The following is a 19,081-nucleotide window of genomic DNA, read 5'->3' as shown; positions in this document are numbered from 1 at the left end:
GAAGGAAAAACGTCCAGAACACTAACAGACTTTCTACGCTAATGAGGTGAGACCGTTTTGTACTTTCATTTAACATTATGACCTAGAAACACATGATATTTAAAAATATTCTTTTTACCATTTAACACGCTTGTTACACTGTCAAAACCTTGCTATTTCTGATTGATCTGACCCTTAACATGCCTTTTGTTGGTATAACCTAATGCAATCAGGTTGATTCAGACATGTTAAATAACAATTTGGAAACACTTTACACTTTTCATCAACTCTAGTTAACTACACTACAGTACTTGAGTAAACATGAACCGACAACAAACAATTATTTTACAGGACTTATTATTCTTGATTAATTACAAAATTTATTAATACATTTGAAAAAGTTGTATGTTACCATTAGTTCCTGCATTTTGAACTTAAAGTAAAGTGTTTCGACAAAAGCAGATTTTTAGATTACCTGACATTTTTAGTGTACTTTTAGACATTTTTGCTTCTGAAACCTGTTTTTCTTTGCTAAATTTCCTAGGTGTTCATTTAAGGTGTATTTTTTGCCCCAGACACCTAAAAACGAGTAAATAACCATGAAAGTCTTTACCTCTCTGCTGGTCTTTCAAAAATTGCCCTCTCGGAAAGGCAGAGACAAATACAGCATTCAATGTTTAGAGTGTTTTGGTAAAAACCTCTATATTGGGACCAGAGAGGGAGTTGTCGAGTATCTTACTGTAAACAGTGTGAGTGGTGAAAAAAGCCTTGCAGTCCGGGAGGTGGGGAACAGACAGATGGGCCGAAGTGGTGCCATCGGCCAGCTGACGGCAATCCCTGTTCTGAATCATCTTCTAGTACTGTGGGATGGTTCGGTCACAGTGCTTAACATGTTCTCCTTGGAACCCATTCCTGCCCTGAAGAAAATCCAGAATGTGTCACTCTTTTATGTAAATGAATCAGTGGTTCAGACTCAGTCTGTTTCTGTGGAGCTCTTTGTAGCTTCCACCAAGAGGAAAACAGTAAGCATTTACAAGGTGTGTGTGGACAGATGGGAATGTGTGAGACAGGTGGCTTTGCCGCAGGAACCCGTGGCTTTAACCGTGCATGAGACGTGTCTGTGTGTAGCGACTTGTGACAGATACTTTCTCCATGATTATGAGAGCCAAACCACGCTTGATCTTTTCCCACATAACCTGGGAAAGCAAAGTATAATTGCCAACAAATGTGGAAAAGGAGAGTTTCTTTTAAATGGACCCGGATGTTTGGGTAAGAAGCTTTAATAATGAAATAATAATCTTATGCATGTGTACCTACAGGAAAGAAAAAACACAAATGAGATCTTGTTAATATCTCAGTTGTTTGATCTAGATTGCAATTAGATTAAATAGAGAGCAAATGGAGACTTTAAGTTTGAAATTAAAAGTCTGAAATATCAATATGAATTCGACAACTTCTCATAAATGTTTCCCCAAGACTAAATTATTTGAGGTATGCTACTGTAACCATGTTAATTTTCTATCTCTATATTCCTAATGCATGTTAATTGTCTAATTCGTGTAAATTTGTATTTATCTGAAGGAATTTGAGTGCACCTACTACTGTAATGTAGTATGAGCTATGAAATAGTGACCTCTGAGCAATAAAGTTGTTCTGGGTTCACAGTGCCTCTATGGCACGAATGAAGAATTGTGTTTGTATTTTGGCTGTGCCTTATAAAGTAATGAAATACATATATGAATTATATGACATGCAGGCATGTTTGTGATGAAGAATGGAACTTCTCAGCTTCCTCCTGTGCAGTGGCCTGAGGGGGTGGTGGGTGCTGCAGTTTATTTCCCATATGTGCTCACGCTACAGAATCACACTGTCCATATCTACAGCATACTGGACCAGCAACTGAAGCAAACTGTCCCCATTGGAAGCGCCAAATCTCTCATTTCAACAGAAGGTTCATTTTACAAATCAACTTTAAAAATCAATTCACAGTGAACTCAGAGGTATCATTATTTTTGGGGATTGTTTGTATATATATATATATATATATATATATATATATATATATATATATATATATAAATTATATATATATATTTTTATAAGTGTTTAATGAACAAAATAAGTATTGTTTAGTTTTTAAAATAATGTAAAAACAGTAATCATAAAAAAGCTATTTATGAAATACTACATATTCTGCAAAGATTCAGATCTGTTTATTCAAGAATATTGTAGATTACCACCAAAAAATATTACAAATACAGGGCAATAAATCATTTTCAATGAATTGTGTCATTATAGCTACTCTTAACTCAAGTCTTCCTATTGCATTTACATGCCCATGACCAGCAGATGTCCTCAGTGTATGGTAATTTGAGCGCTTTGAAACAGTGAATCATTTTCCAAAGCAATTGGTTCAATTGATTAAAAGTTTAATCAATTGGCTTCATTTTTCCCATTACTACTTACTACTAAGTGGGTAAAGTAGCCAAAAACTTTACTCGAGTAAAAGTACAATTACTTAAAAAAAATTATTCAAGTAGAAGTAGAAGTAATAATGTTAAAAATTACTCTAGTAAGAGTAAGAAAGTTTGCAATTAAAATAATACTCAAGTAGTGAGTAACTTGTTGCTTTCACATATAATGTAATGGATGCTTGCTCTCTTATATTGCAGTACATTATACATATTTAAAATGCTTTACAGAATTATTATTAATAATAATAATGATAATTATTAATATTATTGTTAATAATGGAAATTGTCATCATTCACCAACATGTTGTCCAAACACATATGACTTCTTTTTTCCGTGCATCAAATTAAAGGAAAGTGCACCAAAAATGTTAAATGCTTTCATTTTCTCACCCTCATGCCATCCCAGAATACTAGCCTTAATCATCATTTACTTTCATTGTAGACAGTCAGTCCCTAACATTCTGTCTAAACTCTATTTGGTTCCACAGAGTACATACAATTTCATGGGGTTGGACGAACATGAGGGTGGGGAAATGATGATGTAATATGAATTAAAGGATGAACGATCACTTTAAGGATGCTTCTCAGATTTGGACAAATCTGTGAATTAGAAGAGAATTTTGGAAACCTTTTTCTAGTAATTATTATGGTGAAAATCATGGAAAAATGTCACACAGTCCCAAATAATAGACAATGTTTAATTATACACTGAAGCAAGATCATGCTTCATTCATGCCTTCTGTCATTATTTCACAGCATTTTACGTCCTGCGTGAATTTAGTTCAAGTGTAGTTCCTGCATTTTCAGTGTTGAAAGAATTTGGAAATTAGTTCTGTACACTAAGGGTAAACGGCAACGTATCACTTTGCTTGGAAAAGCTCACAATTGCAATGTGATATTTAGCAGCTCTGATATAAAAATATAAACTTAGAAACTGAGGTCATAAGAGCCCATAGTTACAGATTCATGCTGAAAATGAATGAGCAGCACAATGACACATACAAGCCCATATTTCCACAATCCTAAAATTTACCTCACAGTGTTTTCTTAAGTTGGAGTTACGTTTTTGTTTTGTGCGCTTGCTACTGTAGTGTTGAATACATCTCGAGTGGCAGCATGCAGCTGTGAAGTCCCATTAAAAAAATCTAAAATTACACATTTATTAAAACATATTAAATTAAAACCAGTAATGTAATGACAGGAATGCTACCCATTGTAATGAAATAAAAGTAAATTGTAAGAGTGAAAAATACCCACCATAAAACTTCCAAAAAGTTACTCGAGTAAATGTAGCGTGTTACTACCCACCTCTGTGTGTATCACATCACAGAAATTGGTGAAATGGATTGCAAATGCTGTTTCCAATTGACTTTACAGTAAACATGAATAATTGAGTACAAGAATTGAATGGTTGATTAATACCATATCATAAATTGTAGACACAATATTAATAAACAACTGTTTTTTGAATATAGCTATTTAATGACACTTCTGTTATTTGCCTCTTTGTGTAGCAAGTGTTTTTGTTGTTGCTGAAAAAGAGATTTATCAGCTGTCACCTGTTCCCATGGAGGATCAGATTCATGAGCTGGTAAGCAGAGAGAGAGTTGATGAAGCCCTGACATTGCTGGATAGAGTTCAAGATCTCCTGCCAAAGGAGTCGTATAAGGTAAGAATGAGGATAAAGAACTAAACAGTGGATTTATATCTTATCTTCCTTTTGATAGGTTGGCAAACCCTAATCCACTTCCAATCTGCCATTGCAAATCAAGGAAGTCTGCAATACCTGTAGAAAACTCTATATAAGCATTACCGTTCATCTCAATGGCAGTTGCTTGGGTGGGACATGACCCTCTGGGAATACGTGACCTGCTTGAAGCCATCTATGCGCATGGACATGCAGTTCTGGGCACACATTTTCTGAGCCATAAAAATCATGCAAACATGGGGTCAAGGTTTGTCTGGTTAGATAGATGTCGTAATTATACCACTATGGGAGCAAAATGCAACTTTCTCCTATGATGGCCTTTTAAAGGTGCAATCAGTCTATAAATTCACAGTATGCCCAACTCTTCAGTCACTACTACACCACTGCCCTGACCCATGTCAAATAAAACAGCTTTTATAAGGTTGCTGATGTGTCATGTGTCCTTATCTCATGTGAGTGGTCATGATTTTATGATTAAAACTTTCTTTAATGGGGCAAATTAGTAGGCGCACCTTTAAAAGCAGTTGTGTAACCAAAAAAATCTAAAATAATAATATATATATATATATATATATATATATATATATATATATATATATATATATATATATATATATATATATATATATAAATGTGTGTGTGTGTGTGTGTGTGTGTGTGTGTGTGTGTGTGTGTGTTAGCAGTTGTTTTACCAGTGATTTTTTTTAAAGACATGTTGTTATAGACGTCACAGTTAAGGATAGACACATTTCACATTTTTAAGAGCCCAAAAAAAAAAAAATTAATTAAGCACTGGCAAAACATTGAATGTATCTGAAATATTTATGTTTTATCCATGTAAAATAAATAAATTAATTAATTAATTAATGTCAGAATATACAGCTTCTATATGACCGTCAATGGAGAAACAGAGCTTTTGGTAGCATAATGGTGTAATTACGACATCTACAGTACCATCTGGGGCTAACTGGTTAGCCAGTAGTGAGTCAATACCCCAAAACATTAATTAATTTATAAAAACTTGGATTATGTATTGATGAGTAGGTATATCTTTAAAGACATAGGTTCTTATGAATATAATATTCAAACATATAGGTTACTATACTGTATGTAATATTTACTATATGCAATATGATTAACCGAGTCATTGGATCACTAAAAATAGGTCTATGGCTGAGCTCCTTAAAGTCACTGAAGAAGATAATTCACATACTGTAAGCACTGCCACCAGATGGGCAGATGTTATTTCATTTTGATGAAATCCTAAAACAGTATTAAAAGCAAAGATCTGTCAAACTGGCATCTTGACTCTCATTAAATACACACTAGATTTGCAGTTGGATATGCTGAGCTTATGAGTTTTGATATTAGCTAACCTTATTAAAAAAAAAAAAAAAAAAAAAAAAGATATTAGCTAACCAATGCTATTTCATATTTGAACAACTAATCACCTTCAAGATCAGAGTAGAAGTCGATATATGATTACGAGACTATTTAAAATACTGTCAGAAATGTATCTCAGTTACATTTTGTTTATGCTGAATGGTGCTGTTCATCACTTCACTTTTAGGATTTGCATAAAAATGTCATCTGTACATCTGGAATGATCAAATTCTACAGGGAAGCTTTTGTGGATGCAAAAGAGCTTTTCATGTAAGTACTGCTTTAACATTTTGTTGAAATTGAGAAACTTTCGACTAAAGAAGAGCTTTTTGTTTTCAAATGAATAAATACCACAATTAAAAGCCAGCTAATCTTTTTTTTACAGTAAAGGTGAACTGGACCCAAGGGAAATTATTAGCCTTTATCCAGCTATGTTTGCCATGAGTGACGATTTCACACCTCAGACAACAGCAGTCAGCAATGCCAAGGATCTTTGGTCCTTAAGTCGACACGACTGGCCAACATTTCGGCAATACCTAAGCTTCTTGGATGAGTTCTTGAGAGAAGTCAGGCCAACAACACAGGGCCAAATCTGTTCTGAGGAGATCGACTCAGCGCTTTTTAAGCTCTATTTGGAACAAGGAGAATATGGGAAACTGGACCAGTTTGTGTCATCTCAGAATAACTGCAACCTCCAGATTTGCGTGCCTGACTTGGAGAAACACAAAAGGTTGATGCAAGTCTTGCAGTGGTTACAGTATATTTTGATGTACTCATAAGAACCTGAACTAATTTGCTGCCATTTTAGGTTTTTCACACTTGGATTGCTCTATCAAGGCCAAGGCCAGCATTTCAATGCAATTCAGGTACCTTGGAATCAAATTCAAAAATCCACAGGTTAATGACTGATCATAAAATAGGGACGAAGGTAAAGAAAGCTTGAACAGATGTTCTTACCTTTTGTTTTTTCTTTCAGACATGGGTTAAAATTGTGGAGGACCAGAGTAATGAACCGTCACACATCAGTGTATTCCAACATATAGTTAATACTCTCTCCCATCTGGAACACAAACCTATCATCTGGAAATTTGTAGACTGGGTGTTTCAGAGAGACCAAGAGGCAAGCATTCTAATGTTTACATGCAGTGTCCCAACTTCAGAGAGCAGAGTTATTCAACAACTGAACGTTTTTTCAAGCAATCCAAGAATTGGAAATGATTACATATCTTATATCTCAATAAATTGGAATTACTGCAGTTTAAAGTAATTACTTAAAAACATGCTTGTAAACCATTTTATCTTTAATATATATAGGCTGGAATACTCATCTTTACTAAGAGGCATGGAAGAGACCGAAACACATTTGCACCAGAGGAAGTGCTTACTGTCCTTGCCAACTACCCAGTTGCCACGACTCTTTACTTGGAATATTTAGTCAATGACTTAAACAGCAAGGTGAAAATTCTAGTTTTAATTGATGGCTGTTTTAAAGTCAGCATGAAATCCAAATGGACCTTATGCACATTCTTAATGCACATTCCTGGTCTTAATGTGAATCATTCATCATTGCATATTACTGAAGAAAAAAATTGTCTTCATTGTTCATCAAAATATAAAATCTTGCACCATCTCTAAAATGACTTTCTTTTTCAGCTGACATCACCAAGCACACTTATCTTTTTTCAACCCCTCCCCTCAAACCACCTGTCATATAGAGGGATCAATGGCGTCGGAACTATTAAGTTATTCATAAATGCAATTCACACAAAACAATAACGGGTATTTAAATACACCTGGGATTTTCAGCCTGGGATTTTACATGTCAACTGGCCCGTGTGTGTGTGTGTGTGGGGGGGGGGGGTGGGGTTGGTATTCGCTGTCCTTTTCTGCATATCGAGTCGCCGTTTTTGTGGTCAGTTCTGCATATTGGGGTGGCTCATTTCACCTTGTCTCGACCAATTCGCCACGTTTCACGGCCGACCCACCAGCACGCTCGATTCTTCCGATGGCCAGTTCGCCCCTGATTGGCCCCAAAGAGTGTCGGACCACCAGGAAAATGCCCGGTATGCCAGATTTCCAGCCGTGATCTCCTCTGTGATGAAAACTTAATTTCATAGTCATATTGATATTTTTCTGGGGTGTAAAGAAATATTCCAAGGAAATCACAAAAATGTATTTTAAAATGGCCCTCCTTTTCTTTATAAAAAAGTACAAATCGGATATACAGTGAGACACATCCAGTGGAAGTGAATGGGGCCACTTTATAAACGTTAAAATAAGTATTAAAAATTTTTTCAGAAGTATAGCCACAAGACATAAATTATGTTTTTAACATGATTTTAGTGTGATAAAATTTCTTACTAACCTTTTTTTTTACGAAGTTAAATCCAACTTTACAACTTCATTGCCATGATGATGTAATGTCAACAAACCCCAAAACAAAATGTAAAACGACTTCACATTTCTGCCTTTTAAACCCTACCAAAAATTGGCCCAGATCACTTCCATTGTAAGTGTTTCACTGTAACCTCGATTTTTTATTTATTTATTTTTTTAAAGAAAAGGATGGATGAGTTTAAATTCATTATTGTAGTAATCAGCATTATGCCAGAAATGCTGTCAGTTGAGCTTAACTTGTACTGAGCACGGAATATATGTTAAAAAAATGTCATATGGCGTAACTGTCCGGAGACAGTTGGAAAAAATAAATCAAATCTCATTAAATTCTTGAAAACCGAAATGTTGGCATGAATAGTGAATAATAATCTTTTATAATGATAGAAAATAGGTAAATTATGTTTTAAAATATGATTTATATTTGAAAATTATTTTTACACATCAGGTTGTTTTTCAAGTCAGGTGGTGTGACCAAAATGAACAGCAAGTCAAGAGAGAGGACCCCTTTAGGCTGTGTGTGAAGTTTTAAAAGAATATCAGATATTTTGCCATCTTTTATGAAAAGCCTAATTTTGTTTAGGTCATATGGAGAAACCATTAGCAAACTTCTTAATGTTCTTGAATAAAAAATATTTGTACCTAATTTTATAAAGACATTTATAACTATTCACATTCACTTTGGGTCTTCACGATGAACTAATAAAATCCCATCCTTCATTTGTTTCCCCTATACAGTATATATACTATTTTTGCAAATGCCATTTGATGTTGATTTTAATGTCAGTTTTAGATTTGACTGAAAATCTAATTTCAAATGCACATTTTCTGATCACAGGAAGAGAAGCACCACACTCTGCTTATCACAGCATATGTCAAAAAGATACTGCAGTCAACTAAGGGTGCTGCGAACAATTATACAAGCGAGGATGAGATAAGACATAAACTACAGAAACTACTTTGGCAATCTTCTGTCTACAGTGCTGGTGCCATATATGGTGAGGACAAAGCCTGTTGAAAATTACTTTTGAGAGCTTAATTACACTGCAAAACTTTACTGAAAGTTGGATGATAGTATGTTTACACTTTATTTATATTTTCTGAAAACAATTTGAGAGGTGCTCGCTCGAGCAAAAACCTCCATGATTGCGTGGGCTGTTGCCAGGGTGCTGCTGTGTGGTTGCTAAGATTTTTTGGGTGGTTGCTAGGGAATTGCTGGGTGATTGCTAGGGTTTACTAAGTGGTTGCTAAGTAATTTGCTTACTGTCACTAACTCATTTTAGAGATGCTACTAACTTAAAAATGTTCAGTTGCTGAAGCTTTTTTTTCATACGAGTAGCAGTGTATCTTTACAAAACACTAAATTTGTCACATTGTATTGCGAACACAGCAATGAAGTAGTACTCAAATGCGCTCACCTGAAAACTGTCCTTTCCCCCTACAATAAGTAGCGTTCGTTGGGAAATCGGAATCTTTTAAGTGAATTGAAAATGAACCGTTCAAAATAAATGATTCACTGTATTTACTGCTGGGGAACAAATTAATTTTAATGAGTCGGTTTGTTTGGTTGCTTCATTTAAATGAACTAGTTCTCATAAAGGATTCACTAATTCACATGCTGAGCCCCTGTTCAGACTTAAAGGGATAGTTCACCCAAAATTGAAAATTCTCTCACCATTTACTCAACCTCATGCCATCTCAGATGTGTATGGCTTTCTTTCTTCTGCTGTACACAAATATTTTAGAAGAATATTTTATGTCTGTAGATCTATACAATGCAATCAAATGGTGACCAGAACATTGAAGCTCCACAAAGCACATAAAGGCAGCATAAAAGTAATCCATATGTATCCAGTGGTTTAATCAATGTCTTATAAATCCAGCTTGAAATCATGATTGCCGCCAAGGAGACTGCTGATGTAAATGTTTGTAGTGAAAATGTTTAGGCGAAAATTAGGGCCCACCCAAAAGTGATTTCCTGGCTACGCCCTTGCCAGGGACTAAAAGTTATGTACAACACTCTCTTTATTGTTACAGACCAAATAATGTCCTCATTTCTTCATGTGGAGAAAGCAATCTTACTTGGGAAATCCAGTAAACACAAAAAGGCCCTGCAGATATTGGTGAATGATGAAAAAGACCAACAAGCTGCAGAAAGCTACTGTTGGAGGACCTCTGCTGGACAAGACAGGAAGTTCACACAGAGAATATTTCTCATCCTGCTTCAAATTTACCTCGAGTCCACACAGCATGTGATCGCAGCAGTGGACTTGTTAAATAAAAATGCATTTGCTTTTGACGTAGTGAGTGTGCTGAGGGTGCTGCCAAGCTCCTGGTCTCTGCAGTTGGTGCTGCGGTTCCTGTGTGAATCACTGAGGGGAACAGTGCATGACAAAAGAATGAGAGGTCTTGAGATGAGCCTAGCCAAGGTGGAAAACCTAAGAAACAAGCATGCCTGGGTAAGCCGCACTATAAATAAAGCCATTTAATTATGGCATCACTGAGAAACAATTAAAGGGATAGTTCATCCAAAAATGAAAATGCTATCATGTATTTACTCTCTATCATGTTGTTCCATATACAAAGTATCTTTCTTTCCTCTGTGGAACACAAAAGGAGCATTATAGCAGTATTTCCAAGCTATTCTTTTTCTTACAATGAAAGTGAATGGCTACCAAAGTTGTCAAGTAAGAATATCAGTGAATAAAGACTATTTATTCTGCTACACATACAAAGCTAGCATATGGCTGCAGAGGACTTGGAATATAGTGTACATTATATGGACTACTTTGTGATGATTTTTTGGTGATTTTATTTTCCATTTTTGAGCTTGAAAGCCACTGGTCCCTATCCACTTTCAATAAAAAAGAGCAGCTTTGATATTGTGTTAAACTTCTAATTTTGTGTTTCACAGAAGAAAGAAAATCATATGTGTGTTGACACAATTTAAAGGTGTGCTGTTGTTTACCCAAAAATGAATTTTGTGAAAATGGTCAACTGACAGCTTCAGTCACTATTCACTTTCATTAAATAAATAAAAGGAAAAAAACAATGAATGTGAATGGTGACTGAGACAAACATTCTTACTAACCCCCTTTGATGTTCCATGAAAGAAAGTCATTCAGGTTTGGCACGACATGAGCATGAATACATGCTGACAGAATTTTCATTTTTGGGTGTACTATCACTTTAAGTGGTGTACCACATCCAGCATGCCTGTTTTTTTCTGCTAACCATTGTGGATAAATTAAACATATCAAATGTTCAGTAAATCAAAACCTCAATGGTATTCTTTTTGCTCCCAGATGGAAGCAACACATGAAGAAATCAAAGTTGACCGAGGATGTATTTGCCATAGCTGCCAGAAACCTCTTACAGGCCCTCAGTTCCTGCGCAGGCCAACAGGAGAGCTGACACACATATACTGTCATGCTGGAGAGAGCAGTCACTGAACAACCGAGACACCATTATTCACATCTATTGGCTTGGCAGACATTTACACTACATTTAGGCACTTAGCAGATGTCTGTAGTTGTTTACAATAAAGACAGTAATTTCTAGGACAGTAAGTCAGGTTGCTGAGGATTTATGTTATACAGTCAGCTAGGCCACAAACACCAAAAAAGAAACCCACAGCAGTTGCACATAGGCCAATATTGAACTTCAGCTAAACTAAAAGATGGCTTGGATGCTACAGTACAATCAGTTGTTTCAGATAAGTCTCTAGACAACTAAAGACTATGTGCACAGTTCATTTATAGTGCAGATGTGGAGGAGATTTGGTGACTGATGAAAACATATCCAGGTCTCATTTCACCCCTAATTCAAAAGCCAAAATGTAAAAAACAAAAATATTTTGCATAAAGAAAGTGAAGCCTAATTGAAACATCATTAATAGTTTTGGTATTTTGGGATGATAGATGACCTGAAAGTGTTCTTTACAGGCTTTGTGAGATTTAACCAAGTGTTTTTTATTTTTATTTTACAAAAGGTATACTTTGTACTTCCTCTGCAAATAGCAAATCGTAGACATTCCAATACAAATAATAAACTATTCTTTTCAACTGTACATTCATTCATGCTTCATATAGATTCACCGAGCTGTAAAATTGATTTATAGTTGTTAGGCTGAAATGTTAAATGACCTTTGTATCCTATATCCCTCCACATACACATTTTCACATCGGTGCCAGAAAACAAACTGTATTCTAAACAGCTCAACATCTCTTTTACACCCACTGGACTAGGGTTGGCCCTGTGCTGTCTGATTTAGCCCAAGCATGGTGTGGAACTGGCAGCCTGACAAACACAGGGCTGTACACCACTTCAGGACATAGTGCTCTCCAGACAAGCAACCTTATGTCGATATATTCGCAGACCAGTCTGTTTAGTTTATGGACATGAAAAAATAAATGACAAAATACCTCCAAAATTGTATGCAGGTGAATCATAATAAAGTAAACGGACTGATATGTCAGAGTCAATCACTGTTGCATTGAGCCATGTTGAACTGCAGGAAGTCTTCGGCCTCACTTCCTGTTTTGAATAAATCTGACATCACTCTTCTTTACCTTTTGTACTGGCATGGTTTCTTATAATGGCATGTTTACAAATAAAGAGACATGGCTTTTGAAAGCTCTCAATGAGCTTTAACACAGATTGCTGTGCCAGACATACACTGTTTATTTTAATAAAAAATTAGCCAGTGGGATGGATTTTGAAAGCATCTGGTGTGTGTATTGTTATATTATACATTTACTGGCACAAAAAAAATATCCATGTCACATTTCAATCTGAAATCAGCTTTTATATATATATATATATATATATATATATATATATATATATATATATATATATATATATATTGTAAATATGTAAATATTTACAATTATTTATTAATTATTTAGTATATGTTTTTATTAGAATTTGCACAATTGTTGTTTTGTATTGTGACGTTCATAACAATGAGCATATGCACAATGCATCCAGATGTTGTTGTTTATTATTATTATTATTATTATTATTATTATTATTATTATTATTATTGTATTCACATTATTCCTAGTGTTTCACTGTTTCACTGTCTTTAAAATCAGCATCAACTACCGGTCTGGATAAATACATTATTTATCATAATTATGTATGATATTATCAATATTTATACACAACAATTCAAAATATATATTTTTGTGAATGTTTTGTTGCACGGTAAATGCGGATGTGCTTCACTGTCATGAAAAGTCTTAATGATCCTAAAAATAAACTTTATTTCTTGTTTTATTGTGGGATGAAATATGACCCAAACATATTCATGACAGATTTCATGAGATTATTACCATTATTACATTCAGCTACTCATTTGCTATGAGTAAAGTGTGCATATGCTTTAATGTAGAGTTGTGTATTACTGCAAAAAAGTGACTACTGTATGTATAAACCATAAATATTCATGTTTAATCAAAGACTGAATAATTAACCTTATACACTGTATTTATGTGTTGGCCGTGGCTCATTCTGCCCCCAGTTAAGATATCTATTTGTGTTCAGGGCAAGGCCCATGATCATTTGGGTGGACTCTGAATTTATTCTGGGATTCCTCCCTTCTTTTCCTTTGATAGCTGCCTTGTGGGGCCACCAATGTTTGGACATTTAAGAGCTAAGTAGGCTTTTGCAAACCCATGAGCTTGCATTATTACAACAGTTTTAACTAGGAACAGTTATGATTTAAACTAGCCTCATTTGACCTTTCAGGTGTTATGTTCACCTATCCTCATAACAAAGCAATCTGGTGCACATACTTGCTTATATGGCCAGTCAGCTTCTCCCCTGAAGAGAGGCCTGGGATCTTTAAAGGGCTATGCACAGATGGTCATTTTACACATGAGGAAACAGGATGGATGCAAAAATCAACAGTTACAGAACAAATTGTATTAGAAAACTAGGCATGAATCCCTCTATATTAATATCTACATCACAGAGAGAGGGACATAAATTCAAAACAAAAACATGTTCCTTTCATGATTCTAAATATAAAAGTCTAAAATGATGGTGTTTACTTCAAAACACTCTTAATTCAAACATTTCGAAACGATTTGAAAACATGCCCTGCGTTTCAAATGAAATCTGTTTTATACTTTGTTTGCACTTATTTATGGATGTATTTTAAAGCCATACTGTATACAGTAAATGGTGCCACTTTATGGTTTAAAAGAGAAGTTCACCCAAAAATTAAAGTTATGTCATCATTTACTTACCTTCATGTAATTCCAAACCTGTATGCTGTTTATTTTTTCTGAAATACACAAAAGGAGAAAAAAAAAATCTTTATGCACCTCTTACCATACAATTTCATAAAAATGTCAAGACTAAAAATAAATAAATAGATAAGAAAAGTAAAAAAGAATCAAAAGAATAGTCCATACAACTTGTGTGCCATATTCCAAGTCTTCTAAAACTATACGATACTTTACATCTGCGAACTAATGCAAAAACATTTTGGTGCTAATGTCATAAATGCAGAATTTCGGCAATGGTTGAGATTATCAGTCAATAATTACATAAATTATGGTCTGTTCCCTAAAGCTATCTGCTACATTTCTGTGCTTTTATATTTTTTTTAATATTCTTTTTATCCTTTTTGGAGCTTGATAGATCTTGTTTTCAATTAATTGTTGTTAAAGCTGTGTTTATGATTCTTCAAAGAATTCTACTTTCATTTATGGGCAAACTATTCCTTTAAGACAAATACCAAGTCAGCTGTTGCCAGTGATGCCAACATGCAATAATCCTGAGACATCTGTTGGGCATCACACTGTGAGCGCACACTGTTAGCATTAGGTAGCACCATAAATACAAGCATGGGAACTGGTACATAAGAGGAAGTGCATCTTAGCCATTTTTAGTAAATAAGCCACAAACGATAACAACTTATTCTTTATGACACATTTCTTTGGTCTCAGGGGTTGCTGAGAGTCAAGGAGAATCTTAATTTGAATTTGCAACCAAGACAGCAATAATGGTAAGGTACCAAAAAAAAAAAAAAAAGAAAAGTAAAGAAAATTGTGAAGATAGAGCCTTCTCCTAATTTGTAGTTTCTTTGAAAGAGCTAATGCTATAGCGAGTAAAGTAAATATGAGAATAAATATCCCAGAGGATGATCAAAACATATCAATTTTTTTTACCCCTATATGCAACGTTATCATTTCCATAGCTTTCTTTACCTTTGGTTTTGGAGCTGGGCCACCAGGGGATCGTCGCAGCACGGACCACTGGAGAGACCGTGGGAGAGGCAGAGACCACAGGTTCCTACCATGCATCCTGGCTCCCAGACATAGCCTGTTGTGTGGTGTATAGAATAATCCCACATTGGGGCATATGGGATTCGTTTTTTTTACCAGAACACACACTGACATCCCTTTTAGGTTTAGTTACTAAGAGCTTGCACAATGTTCCAAATGTTTAATGGTATGACAGTCTTGCCATTAGTCTAATTTTAATTTCAAAATAAACTTTATTCAAAATTCGTTTATCTTTGTAATAATATACATTGCTTTAATAAAGTTCAAGCACGTGCAAAATAACTTTTTGTGCACTCAAAATATCATTTTGCTCATGCAGATTTTTTTTTTTGCACGCATAATATCATCTTGCGCATGCAAAATATCTTTTTGTGCACTAAAAATGTTATCTGGCACATATATGTGGCATATAAATAACATTATTGTGTCTTGTCATTTGTTGTGTGAGTGCACTTGGCTTTGTGTTTCTCATTGTCATTTGCACTCGTGTTAGTTCAATCGTGAGTGATACCCCTCCCCCTTGTTACCTTGTTATCAGTTTATTTGCCTCACCTGCCTTCCCTCTTTACCCTCTTCAATTCCTTCCCTATTTAACCTCCCTGTCTTTGCAGTCCCGTGCCAGTTCATTGTGGATTTTTCCCTGTTTAGTTGTTGCGTCTATTTGCTCCTGCACGCATAATATCATCTTGCGCATGCAAAATATCTTTTTGTGCACTAAAAATGTTATCTGGCACATATATGTGGCATATAAATAACATTATTGTGTCTTGTCATTTGTTGTGTGAGTGCACTTGGCTTTGTGTTTCTCATTGTCATTTGCACTCGTGTTAGTTCAATCGTGAGTGATACCCCTCCCCCTTGTTACCTTGTTATCAGTTTATTTGCCTCACCTGCCTTCCCTCTTTACCCTCTTCAATTCCTTCCCTATTTAACCTCCCTGTCTTTGCAGTCCCGTGCCAGTTCATTGTGGATTTTTCCCTGTTTAGTTGTTGCGTCTATTTGCTCCTGCTCTGGAAGCCTCATTCTTGTTACCCTTCTGGTCCTGGCCTGTTTGGCTCTGGATTGCGCTGCCTGTGGGTTTTTCTCTCTCCAGCCCAGCCAGTCTTATCGAATCCCTGCCCTGGGACTGTGTTTTTCCCTTTCGGGGTACTTTTGTTTGTTATTGTTTGTTTTATATTAATGGAGCCCATTCACTGCTACTGTGCTTGAGTCCTCACCACTCTACTCCCACTCCTGACACTCCCACACTCCTGATGCATTGGGCTTCCGGTCGCACACTTGAAAACACACTTGAGTTGATGCAAAAATGTCAGATGGGAGATGGTGCTTTCAGTCAGCATAATGTTGCTTGGTTACTGGAACTTTCAGAACAACATGCCAACTTCCCATGTGATCATGGAAATCGTGTGAGTTGTTGATGTTACAGTTTTTCTTAAGTTTAACCACTAACCTAAATTTAAACCTAACCATGAAGTCTAATCCTTTACCCAAACCCTAATCCATGATTTTAATAGGAAAATCGACGTTGTGTACCACTAAAGAGAGCGAATTACAGGTTCTTGACATACATCAGTCATTTGTATTGCATAAATAAATATGGAATGAGTATCCAAATATGTTCACAGACATTTCTTTCTTAAAATAAAGTGTTGCATAGGAGGCTATAAAAAAATTTAAATGCCTGCATTGTATACATTTCAAAGACTGTTTGTTGATTGGTTGGTCTCTATAAAAGTAGTACCTTTTCGTATTTCATATAAACGGGTACACCAGACTTTCAGAAATATGCTGTGGTCAATCTCAAGCACTTAAATGTTAAAAAAATATTTCACCCATAAATGTTCAGACACTATATGATATGGGTGAGAAGCAGACAAATATTTAAGTAATTTTTTTGGCATAAATACTCCTCCCTTCCAATTATGGAGTGATATGCAAGAAGGATATGAATGAACAAAAACATAAGAGAGAATTTACATTAAACAAAAAAAAAAAGAAGGCCTTAAATATCAATCTGTTTCTCACCCACACCTATAAAGTTGCTTCATAATATCTTTGTTTTTTAACACAAGAGTCATCTGGAGTACTTTTATTTTGCAATTATGTGCATTATCGAGCTTCAAAATTTTGGCACCCATTCACTCACATTGTATGAACCTAAAGAGCAGAGAAATATTCTAAAAATCCTTTATTGTGTTCAGCAGAAGTCATACAAATCTGGGATGGCACAACAGTGAGTAAATGATGAGAGAATTGTAATTTTTGGGTGAACTTACCCTTTAATAACTATAACTTGATTATATAAACAATGGCAAGTATTTTAACAGGATGGAAACAAAAGAGTTTAAGTTAACCATTGTAAATCAATTTATACCACAAAATGTCACAGAGTTCATATAATCCAATGCAAATACGTGATGTTTGTGCTGTTGCTTTCCCATCACAAATTATGTCACTTCCTGGAGGAGGATGTCTTTAAGAAACTGGCTTTTGTTAGTTAAAGTGATATTACGGTTTTACTAGCAGCATGGATAGTGATATTGAGGACACACACACAAACTTTGATTAAGTCAAAACCAATTAGTCATCAGAGTGCTATATATGTGCGAAAATGAACTTTGCTTAGTTTGCAGAAAAACTATGTAAGCTAGAAAGGTGAATTGGCTTAAACACTTTTCAGTAAATGAAGCTTTTTGCATTAAGTTGTTGTTGAGAAGTAAATATAGATACATGAACAAGCTGTACTTCTGTACTTCAACTCGATTGGAAACCTGTTTATCTACTACTTATGGGTTATTAACATAATGAGTTGCACTAAAAGGACTAATGACTCTATTAAATTGGTTGATGTCCATAGAAAACTCATGGCTCTAGTGTGTCAGTTAAGGGAAAATTAAGACATTGAGCTTAAAAAGAACTAAGCTCTTCTTTCATCAAACTGTCCTTCCTCTTCAGGTCATGAAATAAATAAGGATATTTACAGATCTTGGAATTTTAAAACAATATTGCCATGCTGGCACCATACCGAGTGTATGCTCAAGGGTGGTTCCCTTGGCTGGCTGTTGAACTGAGTGTAATGTACATTTAAAGTAGTTTTCCTAACCCTACTCCATCCCTTATTTCTGGGAAGGAAAGTTATAGCTTTTGCTGACTCATGAAAGTCCACATTATGGCATTGTTGTCCTCGCTTTGGGAGCCACATTTCATGGCATTAAAGAGGGGCATCAGTTTGGAAGATGGTTGTCACATACAAATTATGCAAAGTATGCAGAAATCACCAACTCATACTTTTGTTTGCTACAGTAACAATAAAGAAAGTTTTAATATCCAGTCTGTGTTTTTTTCTCATCTTAAATAAAGTACACTGTACAGACAGAATTTTACAAGATGAATAAATGGTAACACACTTTATAATTAGGTTCCATTAACATTAGTAAATGCATTAGGGATCATGAACAAACAATTACAAATATACTGAATGTTTCACAGCATTTATTAAACCTTGTTAGCGTTAGTTAAAAAATACAATTATTCATTATTAATTCATGTTAGTTAGTGCATTAACTAATGTTAACAAATAACACTTTTGATTTTAAAATTAACATTAACTAAGATAAATAAATGGCATAATTGTATTGTTCATGGTTAGTTCATTTGAACTAATGTTTTTTTAACCAATTTTAACAAATGGAACCTTGTTGTAACGTGTTACCAATAAATTACTGTATTCAGATTTTTTCTGTAAAATCAATGAAGGTCATTTTCTGTCATAAGTACTGTGTAAAATGTCAATATCTCACTGCATTGATATCACCACCGCTCAGATCAAATCCAAGACTCAG

At 35.1% G+C, this 19,081-nt stretch overlaps 1 protein-coding gene across 1 annotated transcript; it reads left to right on the top strand.

The window, feature by feature from the left end:
• Positions 1-11: 11 nt before the first annotated feature.
• Positions 12-12,693, top strand: si:ch211-266g18.9 (transforming growth factor-beta receptor-associated protein 1). The gene is made up of 12 exons (XM_052153095.1): positions 12-46; positions 524-1,248; positions 1,736-1,930; positions 3,968-4,122; positions 5,732-5,814; positions 5,930-6,274; positions 6,353-6,410; positions 6,521-6,664; positions 6,859-6,999; positions 8,777-8,936; positions 9,976-10,397; positions 11,244-12,693. Exons 2-12 carry the CDS (start codon positions 579-581, stop codon positions 11,388-11,390), a joined length of 2,520 nt encoding a protein of 839 aa, XP_052009055.1. The 5' UTR covers positions 12-46; positions 524-578; the 3' UTR covers positions 11,391-12,693.
• Positions 12,694-19,081: the final 6,388 nt, after the last annotated feature.

Source organism: Xyrauchen texanus, chromosome 22 (assembly GCF_025860055.1).
Source record: "Xyrauchen texanus isolate HMW12.3.18 chromosome 22, RBS_HiC_50CHRs, whole genome shotgun sequence".
Classification (NCBI taxonomy): Eukaryota; Metazoa; Chordata; class Actinopteri; order Cypriniformes; family Catostomidae; genus Xyrauchen; species Xyrauchen texanus.
This window is presented reverse-complemented; position numbering and strand designations above follow the sequence as displayed.